The 16,892-nt window shown below is 37.2% G+C and overlaps 1 protein-coding gene across 1 annotated transcript; it reads right to left on the bottom strand.

Moving 5' to 3' along the window:
* Positions 1 to 130: 130 nt before the first annotated feature.
* gas1a (growth arrest-specific 1a) lies at positions 131 to 2,138 on the bottom strand. Its single transcript, XM_044111429.1, has 2 exons — positions 1,931 to 2,138; positions 131 to 1,834 (listed from the first exon to the last, which is right to left on the bottom strand). The coding sequence occupies exon 2, from the start codon at positions 1,589 to 1,591 to the stop codon at positions 806 to 808; it is 786 nt and encodes a 261-aa protein (XP_043967364.1). The 5' UTR covers positions 1,592 to 1,834; positions 1,931 to 2,138; the 3' UTR covers positions 131 to 805.
* Positions 2,139 to 16,892: the final 14,754 nt, after the last annotated feature.

Genomic DNA, 16,892 nt, shown 5'->3' with positions numbered 1-16,892 from the left:
TTCGTTTGTTGCATCCGGAGCATCAATTTATAAATATCTATGACTGAGTCAAAACTTCATAAGTCATCTAGTTTAACACTGTCAAATGAAGCAATGTGGCACAAATAGACAAACAACTCACAGTCACAAATTTTATCTTCAAGTTTCCTTTATGCCTTCGGGGGGAAAGGATATCATTAAGGCAATAATACAGTGGATTTAGACATTTGCTTTTAATCTAGACTTTGCATCATGAATAAATCATCTCATAACCTAAAACATAGAGGATTTTCTGAACAAATAGCAAAGAAAATCTATATTAGCTATACACATATTTACAGTGCATTTACACCATTTTCAGTCAAAATAAATTCCCTTTAAAGCTGAAATTCTCAGTCTTTATACACATGCTGGCTATTTGGAGGCATGTAATAAATTACTGTTTCACTTTTACTCCTGATCTTATTTACAAGTTACATTAAATATTTGTAAATCAGGTATCAGTGGTGCCAAATGGCAACTGCCTTGTCATATACAAAAATAGTTGATACTTTAGAGCTAAGGAGAAAGACTGGCAGTGCACAGCTGATTAAAACGGGATGACAATCAGTCAGTGACTGGAAAAATTAGGCAATTCTGTTTAGCTTATCTCATAAGCAAACCATCTGCAGTGGTGTCAGATCTTTGTGATCCTTTTTTGCAGAGGATTATCCCGTTATGAAGACGAAGAGAACTCTGTTCAGTTTGTCAGGCTTTTACTATAGCAGGTCAATGAGTGACAAAAGTTTTGATTGCCTTTTTATCGGAACAATAGAAAACCCTTAGACTAAAGGAGGGGCGACAGACCCAAAATAGAAGCCAGCAGGGTCAGACCCCAGGGGCCCGCAGCTGGGAGAGAGGCTCTGCTCCACGGTTCCACTGTACCGTCCGGGTTGTCATCATCGTCCTCCTCGCCGTCCCATCGTCCGCTGCCGTATTCCCTGTCTGTGTCTGGATTGTCGAAGCACAGCATCTTCATGCTGCTCTTAACGAACTCACAGATGGTCCTCTCCGACCCGTCGCACATGCACGTCTCGAGCTTCTGACCCTTGGGGATTTTACGCATGTTCGCGATCACGTTCCGGCAGGCGTTCGTGCAGATCGCGCCGTTAAAGAGTTTCCCGCAGTGGTGCAAGTAGTCCAGCATGGCGGAGTTGCACTGCGCGTCCCTCCCGCACTGCAGCCGGGCTTCTGTACAGCCCGTGCTGGTAGTCCTCGGCAGGCACGGCTCGATGGCCCGCTTGGTGCTTGCGCATATCAAGTCGTCGTCGCAGCTGCAGTCCTCCAGAGCCGGGCCACTTTTGGTCAAGTTGAGCTGAACTAACGAGGAGATGCAGTGGCTGGGACACCTCTTCTTAGCCCCGCTCAGCACAGGCTTGCAGGCCTGGACGTAGTGGTCATATGCGTAGTTGCAAGCGGGCTCGTTTTTACAATTTAGGATGGCTTGCCAGCAGATCAGCTGCCGACCGTGGTGCGGGGAAGCCACAGAGAAGTAGCCAAACATCAGAAGCACGCAGCCAAGAGGCCAAACAGCTCTGGCGAGACCGTGCATTGAAAGATTGGAGTTTGCCATTATGGCTGCTTGACTCGGCCAAACTCAAAGCAGTGTCATAAGTCCATCCATTGATATTGTCCAATCTGGAGAAGTGTTATTTACTCCGGGCCAGATGGTGCGTTATCGGGCCGGTGTGGGGGCGTTCAGCAAGTTGCCACGGTGCCGTGTAATCCCGTCTCCAGAAACCGGTCAGCGCTGATCCACTTGAGCCGGATTCCTGCGCGAACCGTCCGTTATCCGTACATGATTGGGCATGAAAAACTTAAAAAATGAAATACTTAATCAGAAACTCAGACGCGCAGAGAGAGAGAGAGAAAAAAAAAAGTTCCCCCAAAAAAGTGGCAGAGTTTTCATTACATCGAAGAGGAACAACTGCCTCCACTCCAGCAGGTCTCCGTTGTGCGGATCTCCATGAACCGGTGAGAGGAGCCGGATAAGCCCCGAGTGGGCTGGATCATTACTTGTTAGAGGGACTGGAAATAAACAGTACGAGGTGGGAAACAACAACTCTTGTGGGTCTCAAAGTGGTCCTACACTCCCTACCCCTTTGAGCATTTTGTCTTTGCTTTCTCAGCCCCCCTCACCATACATTTGTGAAGTGCGCCTCATTGGTTGGCAACTTGTTGAGGGTTTGTACGTAATAATGGGCGGGAGTTTATGGTGGGAGGAGGTCGAGCCTTGAGAAAACACTCCATGAGGAGAGGATGAATGCGCCTGAGTGTAGATTGAGTGGTGGGAACATTGCTCCTAATTATGTGGAGACATTATTGCGAAACCTTTTATGTGCTCGCTGGACTAACTGTAATAAAACTGAGAACCCCGAAGTCATAATAAGATTAGATTAGCTGGATTAGATTGTAGGCTTATTTTTTTAAAGTTATTATCTACTTTATTATCCCAGTTTTCCTATAATACTCACCAGGTTTCCAGTTTTATTTGCAATTTGGCGGTCAGTGGGTAGGCTATAACAAGCAAAAGTAAATTTTTTTATATCGGAAAAACAACAATCATCTTAATATTTTATTACATGAAACAATAATAAATGTAATTACAGATGTAAGAATACCTTCTTTATTATACTGTGAAAAATTATTTTCAAATTTTGTTATGTTATATTATAACTACATATTTCAGTAAATTCTAATATTGATTTTATGTTAGAGATTAACTCAGTTTAGTTCGTAGTTTTTAAGTGGAAGGTCATTGTTGCATAGTTTCAGCATATTTGACTAATACAGATACAGCATCTCTACCTGCTTTGCACTTCTAGGAAACACAAATATTTGCCCATTTTTCTTTGCAAAGTAGCTCAAGCAAAGTCATCTGTAGCTAGCAACTCCAAGTCATGACAGTTTTTCAGCTGAATTTAGCTTTGTTCATGTAATTATGAAACATAGATTTTGCTTGATCTAAATAATTTCAGAGTGAACCCTAGATAACTATGATGATGATGATTTAGACAATTTGTTTTTCAGATTTTGCATTAAAATGCTAATTTATGTTGAGATTTGTTGTACATCTTCACCTTGGTGAAATTTAAAATAGCCACTAAATGGGACTGAGCATCTCATTTTTACGGAAGAGGATTAGGGCCACTGAAAAAAAAAAAATTATGGCCCTGAAAAAAAAAGAAATCTCAATCCTCTTCCGTACATTTTGAAAAAACTTTAAAAAAAAAAAAAAAAAAAAAAGTATAGGTAAGGAGGAGTCCAGTTGTGGACTGTTTTCTTTTTAGTAAAGTTCTACATAAAATTTGAGAAAACATTTTCACATTATACTATCCCCTAAAGAACACAGATAATCACTTGGATGACATGCTGTAGAATAGAAGATTGAACCCCATAATTTCACAATTGCACTGAACTGTGCAGAATTTTCTCTAATTTAATCATCAAAATCCCATTAACTCCTCCTCAGTTGAGCACACTGTTAGACTTTTTATTGTAATTTTACAGTAACTTACTGGCAACACTGTTGCCAGTAAGTTACTGTAGAATGGTAATTACAGTAACTTACTGGCAACAGTGTTGCCAGTAAGTTGCCAGCAAGGTACTGTAATTACCATTCTACAGTACCTTACTGGCAACAGTGTTGCCAGTAAGGTACTGTAATCACCATTCTACAGTAACTTACTGGCGACTTACTGGCAACAGTGTTGCCAGTAAGTTACTGTAATCACCATTCTACAGTAACTTACTGGCAACAGTGTTGCCTGTAAGTTACTGTAATTGACATTCTACAGTACCTTACTGGCAACAGTGTTGCCAGTAGGTTACTGTAATTACCATTCCACAGTACCTTTACTGTCATGATATTTCACAGTTAATTTTTACTGTGAGTGTGCTTTGCAGTTATAACTGCTTTACTGTAAATGTAGTTTATAGCATAAAACTGTAAATGTATTTTATAGTAAAGCTGGTCTACTGTAAACTTGTTTCACAACATAATGTCAGTTTTACTGTAAATTAAAGTTTACATTTTTTAATACAAGAATATTTTACCATAAACCGAAAAAGTTTCACAAAAGAAATTTTAGTCCAAGTACTGTGAATAAAAACAGGTATTTATTTTCAGCAGATTTGTTGAAATAAAATCCATTTATATATTCGCAATGTCATAAAGAACAATGTCACAATACAATATAATGTGCTATAAAACAACAAAACCATAGAACACACTACAGGTCATGTCAATATTTTTATGGCACATGTATGTAGCAACATGAACATGTGTGCATCAAGTACCAGCCATAAACTATTAAAGACTGACTTTAAAAAATATATAGAATATACTTCATTTAAAAACCAGCAGAGGCTGCATTGTCAGAAAACAGTAGCTTAAATGTGCTCTGTTACACAATACATCACAATAACAGTGCAAGTGCGATAATGTACTATATGGTAGGCATTCATATCAATAAATATTGTTATATCAGATGCATTTCCTACATCAGAAGAACTTTTATTCCATTTGTCAAACAAAATCAGTGGGATCCATCTTGTGGAAGCTGAACTGTAAAGAATAAGACAGACAATGTGGGAGGTCATGAGATGGTCAGGAAGTTATCTACATTTTCAAATCGACAGGAAGGCTGACAAATTAAGCTGACTGTCAATGTCCAAATGCATAAAATCATTGGCATAAAGCAGCATTAAGTTGATAATTTCTTAAAAAAAAAAATCAATTACACTGAAGTGATAATAGAAGCTGCATAAAGAATGAGCAGGACTGGCTTCACTTCAGGTTTTTGGATTGTTTATGGCAAATGCAGTCAGTCAGTCTTCACTAATTCAATCGATTGCGTACTGTATTGAGACCCTGCAAATGTCCCCAAGGAGAATGAAATACAACATGTCATAACAATCTTTTCAGTCATTTTGTTGGTGCTGACGGATTACTGCAAAGGTGTGCCTAATAAACTGAAAACTGCATAATATAAAAAACACCTCAATTAAACGACTACACACTTATACATTTCTGTGATTTAGTAAGAGATGCAGCGACATCCACTTTTTACCACGGACACAGAAAAGATGCAGGCTACTCTAAAGGGCTATTGTGTAGGAATCACATGCCATTTATAAATAATCATTAAAATCATATTAAAAAGCCTAAAGTAAAGTCAGAACATGCAAGATAGGAGGAAAAGACAATAAAATAATAAACATTTGGTAAAATGCTTACCTAGTTGGAAGTCCTCCATTCAAATTCAGCGAGTCGTTTGAGGAAGGTGTTGATCCGGGAGTTGACACTGACTACTTTCCTCTTGACAAGACTTCCCGTCTTGCGGCTTGTACTGACTTTGGCTGTGCATTTGGTACCAACATCTGGATTGATCCTCACAAAGAATCTTTTAACAGAAATAAAATATATTAATTGTATTTTTTAAAATGAAGACATACAATACAGCAATCAGCTATGGTTCTTCATCATCAGTCAAACTGTCATTAAATTTAATTCATAAATGGCTTGGTGTAAAGTACTTACCGTTGTATCATCTCCAGCGTGGTGGATGCTGACTCCTGATACTCCAGATTGAAGTCATAATATGACCCAAAAAGACAGCAAGGACACTGGCAAAGTCATGTAGTTGCTCAGGCTTGAAAAATACCTTCTCCTCCATACTGACCATCCACCGGGTTGCAGACATCAAGCTATTTCCTAAAATAGACAAACCCTTGTCAGGCTAACGCTAGTGAGTAAAAGTACAGACTACCATAACTATTACATACATTGCTACAAAAAATTATAGTGATAGAAAATATTCCTCTTACCAAGCATGATTACCCTTGGTGTAGTAGGTAAGGTCATTTCCATCTCAACAGACATCTTGGTGGAAGATACCTTTGAAACATAAAAGGAAAACTCTTAAATATGAATTACTGGTAGTAATTTATATTTAAAGGGCCAGTTCACCCAGATTACAACAGGTTTTTGAGAACCTCACCCCAGAGACTAGACTAGACTTTACCCCTACATCCTGCTACCACTCTGAAACAGCAGATGTGAATGACAGTTTGTGAGGCTAAACGGATTTTTTAAAGCATTACATTCCACAAATACAGTATCTGAATGGCTAAGTACAATATGGGTTAACAAAATGTTTGTAATTTGGGTGAATTGATCCCTTTAACAAATTAATTGAACAATTCTGATTTAAGATGTGTGTTTTAAGTTAAGAGTCGATATAAAATTACATCAACCAAGATGAAGATTGAGTCCTCTGTTTCTTCTAAATGTTTTATTTTTCTCTGACGGAAGTAGGACATTGCTCTATTCCACAACAAAACCGATAATTAGCTGTGTGTTGATGTTTCTTCACATGAGTACAAAATTCTCTAAATTCTGAAGTACAAATGCTGCAGAATTTACACCTGTACATAGTTGCACCTGTTAGTACTGACTTAACTTTAAATTTGCAAGAGCATGGTTTAAACAGGTGAACAGTCATTATATGGAACAAGAGTTGAAATTAACTTTTTTGTCCACCTGCCACTGTGGCTGAACCAACTCAAAAAATAACAGAAACCACTTGAATGTTTTCCACCTTTGTCCTCATTTACAGACTCTTATACACTATGTTGGAGATGTAATGGTACTTTAGCAGGCTAACTAGCTGTAGCAAGCTCAAAGTTATAGATTAGGTTAGCTGCTCCTCTACATTTCCAGATTATTTTGTGGCTTCAAATATGTTTGAAGAGCTGTCTCTTTACCTGTTGTCTTGTCTTTTCAAGAGTTGAAACTATGTTAGCACTCAGCAGGACAAAACTGCACAGCCACTTGGAGGGAAAAAGCTTGGGAGTTAAAAAAGTCATCTGACAAAAGAAAAAAAAAGAACAACGTTAGAATTCATCCTTGTTGACCTAGCTAATCTGCACTCTTAACATTTGCAAGGTCATGGTTTAAACAAATGAACAGTTAGATGTATTTTTTAAAAAAGGGGGGGATCAATTATCAGTTAACGTTATCTTGTTCGACAAGGATGTAACAACAATGCTAACAGACACTCAGCACTGAGCTTATCTCAACCCAAAGCTAGTCGCCGAGGAAGATTTAGCGGCAAAAGCCAAGCTAAAACCTTCGGTAAAATTAGCACCTTAGCTAACGTTAATTCGAACCAGCTCAAAAATAACACCATCATATTTTTCTATCTTTCACCTCATGCTAAGTTATAGCATTATAGCATGATGCTATAAGTTACGTTAGCTCCATCTAAAATATACACTGGCTTCAGTTCAAACAGTTTTCTAAGTGTTTTTTTTACCTGTCTTGCGAAGAGCTGAAGCAGTGTGAGCCCACAGCGACAGAGCTGCACTTGCACTTGGACGGAAAAAGCTTGGAGTTTAAAACAAACGTCATCAGAAAAAGCGTTGGGCGAAGCCACCCTTGATGACGTAGCTAGATAAACTGCATATTAATGTTAGCTAGGATGTGAAAAAACAAAATACATGCTCTCTTTCTGCCTTAAAATATGTTAACCACTAAAGGAGTAAAAATACAGAAACAGAGAACCACGATGAAACATCTATGATGACCGTTGGAAATCAAATAGAATTCTTACATGGCCAGCGCAAAGACATTATTAGTACAGTACCACTACTGTAATGTGTAAACAGTAAATTACAACTTCAAAACATACAGTAAGTTACTGTAATGCTATGTACTATACCCATAATGCAATGCAAATTACAGTAACTAATTGTAAAGATGTTTTATGTTAGTTTACTGGGCATTTTATGTATTTAGCTGTAAAAAATACAGTAAAGGCTAACAGTGCAAGATATTATAAATACAGTACCACTACTGCAATGTGTAAACAGTAAATTACTGCAACTTCAAAACATACAGTAAGTTACTGTAATACTATGTCCTTTACCCATAATGCAATGCAAATTACAGTAACTAATTGTAAAGATGTTTTATGTTAGTTTTACTGGGCATTTTGCGGTATTTAGCTGTAGAAAATACAGCAAAGGCTAACAGTGCAGTTCAGGGAAGATTAATTGAGATATAATGGGGCAGTCACCAAACATCATGCCATATAATCTGTCATTACAATTTACGTTATGCTAGTTATTGCACCAGAAAATTGGCTGTCAGATGTTGTAAGTAGATTCAGAGATGATTGTTTCAGCTGCAATTTCTTGATGCAGAAGTCATCCCTTCTTTATATCTTTAGATTACTGCATCATTTTTCATTTTCATTGCCTGAAGAAATATTGGACTTTTTATCTTTATAATAAATTTCTCTCATTTTGATTATAGTCAAGAAGCCACAACACAACAGCACATTGATACTGGTAACAGCATTAAACCTTTTTTTGTCATTCAAAGTTATTTTAACCCATTGTTACTTGGTTTAATGGCATTTTCTCTGCACCAGACATAGTACATGTAAAATAGATGGAAACTTTGCACATAGAGAGATGAAAGTCTTGATGCAAACAATCACTTCACGTCTGACTTATTACAATTCACTGATCAGTGTGTTCATTATTGAGCTATTTTTTTCTCTTATGTATACAACTTGATAGACTTGTGTTTGAACTTTTCAAATATTAGTTAACTCTGAGCAAAGATCAGCAACATGGACAGAAACCTAAACTCATGCAGCCCAATTTTAAATGCCAAAAAACCCCCTTCTTTTCCAGGCTTGAACATGTATGCCTGGTTATGTACAGTGACTTTTGGTCACTTCTGTACACAGCATATTTTTACTTGTATGTTTTCTCTGGGCATCAAAAAGGGGTCAGTTAAAGAGGAGACAGTGTTTGTGTTTAAAAATTAAGGCTTTGCGTTTTTCTTCAACAAGAACTCAGATATTTATTTGGACCTCCTCATCAAAATGACACAAGGGTGTGTGTGCGCGTGTGTGCGTGTGCGTGCATTCGCTCTCATATGTGGGTGTGAGTAAAATGATAGCCCACATGTTGACACATGAGCTAGAGGAGACCGCTTAGCTCTCGAGGCTTGATGTGGATGGGGGAGTCAAGGGATGAGAGCAACGGGGACACAAAGGCTGTTTGTATTTCAAACAGAATTCTGATCTCAGGAATGTACCTTTAGGCCACAGCCGTGAGCTTCCCACTGCAAACAATGCACTCAATGTCAGTTACGGCTGGCTAACACAGACGCTGCTGGCGCTATTCCAAGCTCCCAACTCATCCAAAATGATGGATACAGGAAACTCAATACCTCAGGAGTTCATCCTGTCTTTTCCCTGCAGCACATAGAGAGAAACGCTTTGAGTGCTGACAAAGAACTTGCAAGCACCCTTGTATTTTTTTTCCAAATGGTTTTACTATAAGTTTATGGTGAAACATATAATTCTTTTTTTTAATTAGTCATTAATGGTTTAAAATTTTTTTAAAAGAACAAATTAATCTTGCATCAGCTGTAAGAAAAGAAAAGTAAAGAAAAGTTTTTCATCCTGTGGAGTTTCATAAGGAAACAAGAGTGAGATTAAATCATCTAACTCTTTCATCTGAGCAGCTGTGTGTGCAAACCAGATGTGTTGCACAGAAAGCTGAATGCTTTTACACTGAGGGATCAATAAAACCAGAATTCTTCCCGCAACAGTCCAATTAAGCGCTAAACAGAATAAAATTAAAAGCAAGCTTTGCTGATTCTCAAAACATTCAAATTATATTGACTACATCTAATTAATGCATATAATGCAGCTCAGCTGCCAGTGCTAATTAAGTAAAATGAATCTCAGAAATAATAGAGATTTATTTGTGAATCAGCTGTATACATATTGACATTGCTTGGCATTGTACTAAGTATATTCAGATTGTTTTTTTTCCCTATTCATTAAGACAAATGTATTCTGTTTCAACATTAAAAAATTTATACCAGCTAAAAACAGACAGTTCTATATAATGAACAATAAATACCATCGCAGATGAGTTAAAAAAAATCATCAGAAATAAAATGTTTCCTGCTTCACTCCAATACTGGGTATTCTGCAGGTGAAGATAATGCAGTCTAATGTTTTTATGAAACATTCTGTCTGGCTCTGTTGGCTATTTTGACTGGCTTTTGACCACTCTGGCAGTTGCCTGACCACACTGTTGCTCTGCTGTTTCAAGCCTGGAACTATCAGTATTTTTCTAAACAAAGGAAACACTAAAATTATTTTCATTTTATTTCTTTGTGGATTTGAAAACTGGCTCGAAGCTTTTCTTCTCACCTACATTTATCTTGTATGTGAAGCCACAGAAGAAACTCCAGAAGGAGTGATTTAGGTTGATAACTTGATGCATTTTTAGCAAAATGCGTATGAAATTGAAACTATACAAATCAAATCAAGTGAATTGAATTTGAAGAGAGACAAAGAAATAGCAGATATAATGACACATTGGCATGCATTTAAAGAAAAAACTATTCATGCTGCTATTTTAAAAATGACAAGAACTTTCTGTATCCTTCAAATGTGAAGATTTTTTCAGTTATCGAGTAAACCAAATCCCAGCAGAACAGAGAAGTTGAACTGAGCCCATGCTGTTCTGTCTGAAAAAGGAAATATCGGAACACAGGAAATGAGTTGGCAGGAATTATCCATTCAAATTGCTTCCTCTTTGGGATTTCAGACACATGATAATGGCCAGTGATAAGTTATTTGGAACACAACCAAATAAGATTAAGAATTCATTTCCTTCCTGATGTCTGCCCTATTAATTTGCCTCCATTTCATCTGTCCTCTTCCGGGGGATTTGTCTTGATTTGTTCGGTTTGGAACTCCAGAGTGACGCACAAGTGATTAAAACCTTAATACTTGGCAGCAAATGGCAGAAATCTGTAAATACACAGCCTATTTGTAGTAAGTTGCAAAAGCCCTGATCTGTTTGTTGAACACAGCTGAGCTGGAATTTTCCCTGCAGACTTGAACATCAACAACACATGCTCTCGTTCAATAAAATTAACACCCATATACATATAGCTTAGTTTTTTGGAGGAAATTAACTTCATTGATATTGGTTAAGGTTCATTTCAAAGTAGCTGTTCGGGTTTACCTGAAACTATAAGAAGTAGATAGATCTTGCATCCACCAGACAGGGTAAAATGTGAAGTGAAGTGTTATGGATAGGAGTGGGTGATCCTTTAATCAGTGAGATTAGAGTCGTCCATCATGTCAATTAGGCAAAGATCCACCTGACCCTCTTATCACAGTTCACTGCCTGTAATTCAGACAGGATTTACCAAAATACATTTTTAAAATAAAAGGGTTTGCATAAAATATATATATTGTTTAGATTTTCAACTTGACAATTAAATATCACATATTTATTTTGATGTAATTTTTTTTTTTTAATCCCAGCAGTATTCTCTCTCCCAGCATCACCAAACTACATGCAAATCCTCAGAAACTGACCTCATGTCAAAGCTGTAAAAGGAGGTCTGAGTCAAGCGAAGGCAGCCCTGAACACAGATGGTAGGAACAACGTTTTAATCAACACTTCAGGAAAATTACACCCAGTCACTCAGAAGATTTAGCAAATGGTTTCAGGAAAAATATCAAACCCAGTAATCTCCTATTGTACACAAGCCTATTCATTTTGACCACAGCAATGTTTACTTAGGAATGCAAGTAAACAAAACCATAATAACAATTCCTCATGTTAACCATGTATGGTCTTATATAATAAATTTGAACATGCTTTCTAATGAGGCTTAATGTCAGACTAAAAGTACCTCAATAATAATCTTTAAACAGATACTACAGCAGATGATATTTTTTTATTAAATTCCCCATTTCTGCATCAAAAAACAAAATTCTGTCATATTGTGATCTTAAATGTTGTACTTTTGTTGAATGTAAGCAGAAAATCATCAGAATTATTAGAAATAAAAGTTTTAAAATATTAGTTTGTGTAAAAAAAAATATTTTTTTTCAATAAAATTGGAATTTATTAATTATCTATAGTATACACACAGCTGTGGCTGTGGCCTCCCTTTTGATTGTACTTGAACATATCCTATCACCACTTGAATCCTTGCGATTGTTGTTCCTGCTTTGACAAAGTATTTCTTAGCAAAGGAATAAACTATTTTATGCTGCTTTTGTCTGAAACACACAATGATAAACAGATGTAATACTCTAAATCATAACACTTTAACTACGGTGGTTTTAGTGCCAGTAAACATAATAAAAATACCTCCATTTCTGAGTTCATTTGCAAAAAAAATTTCATACAGCTTGCTTTTCATGTATTTCCTTGAAAAGCATTCATTTTTAAAAGCTTGTGTTGTGCCCCTTTGCCCTCTCCTTATTCATAGAAACTGTTGTGATGTCTCAACTCCTGGCGTGGAGGTGCAAAATGGATGGTTGAAGAAAAAGACTTGAAGAAGGTGGAGCTCAGTTTTCAAGCTAATTCATTACATTACGTCCATAATTGGGCTGAAGTATGCTTAAGAGTATTCACCCGAAAAGACCTGGGTTAGTTTCCACACAGCCTCCACAGACAGCATATCACACTCGCAGCTGTTGCAACATATGCTGCTCAGAGCCTGTATACGTGGCTGTTTATACAGGCTCAAACGCCTTTCATATCACTGCAGACAAACACCAGCACATATGGACCTACCAGTAAAAGATCTAACCTCCAGCATAGACACATGACCCTAATCTTCCAAACACAGCACAGTAAAAAATAATGTCACAGTGTAAAGAAACAACAAAGCAAATGTATAAGACCACAAGCGCTAAAAATTTCCTGCCTGCTGCTTAGCTGCCTTGTAGGAATGATGGATACATGTGACAAAAGTATGTTGTGCACACAACCTACTCAACCACAAGCTTTATTATATCACAATTAAATTTGAGGAAATGGTACTTTTTAAGATGTAAAAGAAAATATGTGGAAAAAATGATCTACATTAACATTTGGTAATCATGAAGTCTCAAAGTCTTGAGACTTTGTGTTATCTTTGCAACATTTTCTCATAATGAGTGTGCATATATAGCCTCTGACTCTATAACTCTTTCCAGACTGCTAGATCTCAATTTCTTTATTTCTCATTTGCTCCTGAATTTCTTTGGATCTCTGCATGATGTCAAGTTTTTGATGTACTTCACTTTGTCAGGAAGGTCCTACCTAAGGGTTGTCTTAATTAAAAACAGGTGTGGCAGTAATCAGATCTCAGTGTGGCTAGCCGCTAGAGAAAGGGAAAGCAGGTGTGATAAACCACAGTTGCGTTATGATTTAGCAAAGGACCCAATTAATCTTTCACACAGGACCATTCAGGTTTGTTTTTGTTTCTCCCACAACAACTAACATTTTTATTTAAAAACTGCATTTTCGTATGAAAAACATGCAAAACAAATAAGGACTTCAGGAAGGGCGCAAATGCTTTTTTCACACCACTGTACTGCAGAGTAATGACTTTATGAACAAAAAGTTTTTTGGAATAAAGTATAAAATCTTAAAAAGCCCATTTTTATTACAAAACTTGGCACAAATCAGTAAATCAGTTATATGTTATTTATAAAGCCCTTTACTAATGCAGCACAAATTTAATTTACATAAGATAAAATAAAAAAGAAATGCAACATTTAAAAAGGCAAATAAATGCAATTTTTTGGGACAACTAGAATAAGATGAAAGTAGAATTGAGGAAACTTAATCACAATCTTTATGTACTACTCATGTTTCATGTTGTGAAACATGAGTAGTACTAATGTCGAGGTGGCACGTATGTGTAGCACATAACACATGTCTATGCATTGAGCCTGGCTGTGCATAATTCCTCAACTTATTCAAAGAAAATCTCTTGCGGTCAGTCTTGGATCAACTTGTGTACACTGCAGTCCCAGATGAAGAAGAATTTCAGAGCGCAGGCCCAATATCAGTGAAAAAAAAAAAGTTCCCCACTGCCTCTCCCTTTGGCACTGCAGTCCACTATAGAGATGTCAAAAAGTGAGGCAGGGAATTTGAAACCATAGTATGTTCCCCATTTGGCACGTTCCTGAGGCCCAATGCAGTTATGAGGCCACTTCATAGGAGTGTAAACTGTGTATTTAAAAAGCCGTCATTGTGGGACTAACATTGGCCCTGGCGTAGGCTGTTAGAATAACTGAATGACACAATGGTTTCTTTTCTAAATAAACAGATGTGGGCAGACTGTTAAAGCCTTCATTTTTTTCTCTCTTCCTCTTCTTCTCTTCCCCTCCTCCAGCCCATCTGTAAGTTGCCTCACTCACTTACTCGTGCTCTCTCTCCTTTCACTCTCACTGCTTAATTTTGCCTCGCTCTGCTCTCGATGCACATGTCTAAGAAAGGCAAAGGGCCGATTTCCTTCTGCAGCTGTTCAGCACAGACGGGCCTCTATTCCCGCAGTCTGCAGTCAAGTGATACTGGTAGGCTGCTCAGGCTGATTAATTGCTTGTCATACTTAACTCCTGCAAGACCACTGCCCCCTATATATTCCCTCAACGCACACTCTTTCCAACTCTTCCTCCTCCCATTCTGCACATGGAGGAAATGAACTCACCACAATCCTACTGGCACCAGATTCCCACCATATGAGCGATTATTCATGAAAGATTACTGTGAAATTCAAAGAGCACTAAGGCTGCATTATGTGACTTTGAGAATAATGTAATGTAATGCTTCATAGCTCACTTTATTATTAAAACTCAACATCAGTACAAACACCAGTAAAATATTTCTCTTATCTTCTTTGGATTTTGATGAAATAGTCAGCCTGTTGGAAAGATTATTATTGCAATCAATTCCCACACAGATGATAATACCAAGGACGCTACATGTTGCATGAAGCAACCTGAACTAGCACCTAGTGACAGTAGAGAGTCGATCCCATCAAGTCACTAAATGTGGGGGATGAAAAACAGAGTAGCCATAGCTAATTGATAGCTCTATCATTTGCTCTATCTAGGCTGCGTCAAACACAGGAAGTTGGGGTCAAGGGAATCCCTAGAAAGAAGCATGAAGTCCTTCCAAGAGATTGTTACAAAAATGCATGGCCAGGTGTAATTTCTAAGAAGGGGAAAACAAATGAAGAGCATAAGAACGCACAGAAAGCAACATGCAGAAAGCAAGATTTTAAGCTTGCAAGACAAAGTGGTAAGTGATTAGTATATCTTTTAGTACTCCAAGCCTACAGCACCATAAGTCAAAGTCTAAGATTTAACAGAAAGAAAAGTTTTAAGTTAACTTCAAACTGATTAAAGACAGCCAATGTGTTTGCCTCATGGACAAAAATTTGGTTCAAGATAGTATTAGTTTGTGCTAAGCAGTATCATTGTATGATATTGTGACAGACTATATGAGAAAGGATTTGTAAACAATGAGAACAACGTTGACTCAAGTTTAAAGTACTTCATTCATTTTTGATTCATTCACTGCCCCATAAAAAAATAAAATTCATTAAACGAGTCAAACCTAGACTAAATCAGTCAGCTGATTTAAAACAGCTTGAAATTAATATGACCTTTTCTCTACACATATCACTTTTACAACTACAATAAGCAATATGTTTTTTGTTTCAGTCGTTGCTTTGTTGGTTAAAAAAAGGAAACATTTTATGTTATCTATTCTTGTTTAAAAATTTTGTGAAAATACAGTGAAACTGTGGTATTTTTCCTCAAGATTATAATACTGAGAATCTTTTCCTGGCTTATGCCTGAAGGAAATTGAAAGGATAAAAGACAAATACTTTTCAAGCTTGAGAATGACTGAAAAGTTTCTTAACCAAATTAAGGTAAACATATGAAGTATATGGACCTCTTTTATCTTTCAAAGTCTGAATACTGAGATAATTTTTTGCTGGTGTCCCAATGACGTTGTGCAGGAACGCATTCCCAGCTGGTTCTGCAATGCTGATAAGGCAGCATGACTGCCTAGTGACCAAATAAAAAACATATGTCTCACATAGTATCAGAGATACCTCAATCCTCTGTGAACTCTTGACTGCAAAAAGGGGATTATTGGATAACACTGATGTAACCAGTCCAGAGAGCATATGCTGAGGATCAAAAAGGGGCCAATCCATCAAATTAAAGCACTTTATTTTTGTGGTACATTTGGAGAATTTTAATATTTTAATTTTAATCCTATTTCCATTTGCAGCTGCAGTAGTGGAGCAGTTTTCTTGCAATATTGTGGCTCTGCTCCAAGTATGAACTGTACACAATCTGTGGTTGCTTTTCACATCTAGAAATGGTGTATTGAACTAAGTGATGCAGCTCAGACAGCTGAGCAAGGAAGAAATCTAAAATAAGAAAAGCATTGATTCAGTTTCAGTTCTTAAATGGGTGATATGGCTTCCTGCCAAGGGCGGCATAGTGGTAGGGGTAACACAAATTACAGACAGAAGACTTATCCATCAGTTACTCCCAAAAAAGTATGATAGTTAAACCCCACTGAGCTATGATTTACTCTGGTTGTTAAAACAAAAACTGTCCATTCTTAGCTGAACCAGAAGTCTGAACACATTTTCTTTTCTGTTCCGAAGTTGACATGTTCATCTACTTTATTATCTAGAAAAATTCTTTGCAGCACATGTAATGTTCCTGGAAAGCAGTGTTTAATCTTATCCACTAAAATGTGTGTCATAATCACCTTAGTTAAAAGTAATCGTTGTGCAAGAAGACATCTGTGATAGAGGATTCAACACCAGTTCATCATGATGAGCCTGGTGTTTATTGACTACTACTGAACATTAAAGTCTTACTCATAAATTTCACTTTTTCCTTCCTGAGTAGGAATCCTAATGTTAAACAAGAAACACCTCAGTGCTGATACTTTGTCACAACATACCCTGTCAGTGTCAGCTTTCGACCGATAACAGCCAAGCA

The sequence above is a fragment of the Gambusia affinis genome, linkage group LG03 (assembly GCF_019740435.1).
Source record: "Gambusia affinis linkage group LG03, SWU_Gaff_1.0, whole genome shotgun sequence".
Lineage (NCBI taxonomy): Eukaryota > Metazoa > Chordata > Actinopteri > Cyprinodontiformes > Poeciliidae > Gambusia > Gambusia affinis.
This window is presented reverse-complemented; position numbering and strand designations above follow the sequence as displayed.

Coding starts and splice junctions, on each gene's coding strand:
- gas1a (XM_044111429.1), bottom strand. CDS start 1,591: ATGGCAAACTCCAATCTTTCAATGCACGGTCTCGCCAGAGCTGTTTGG.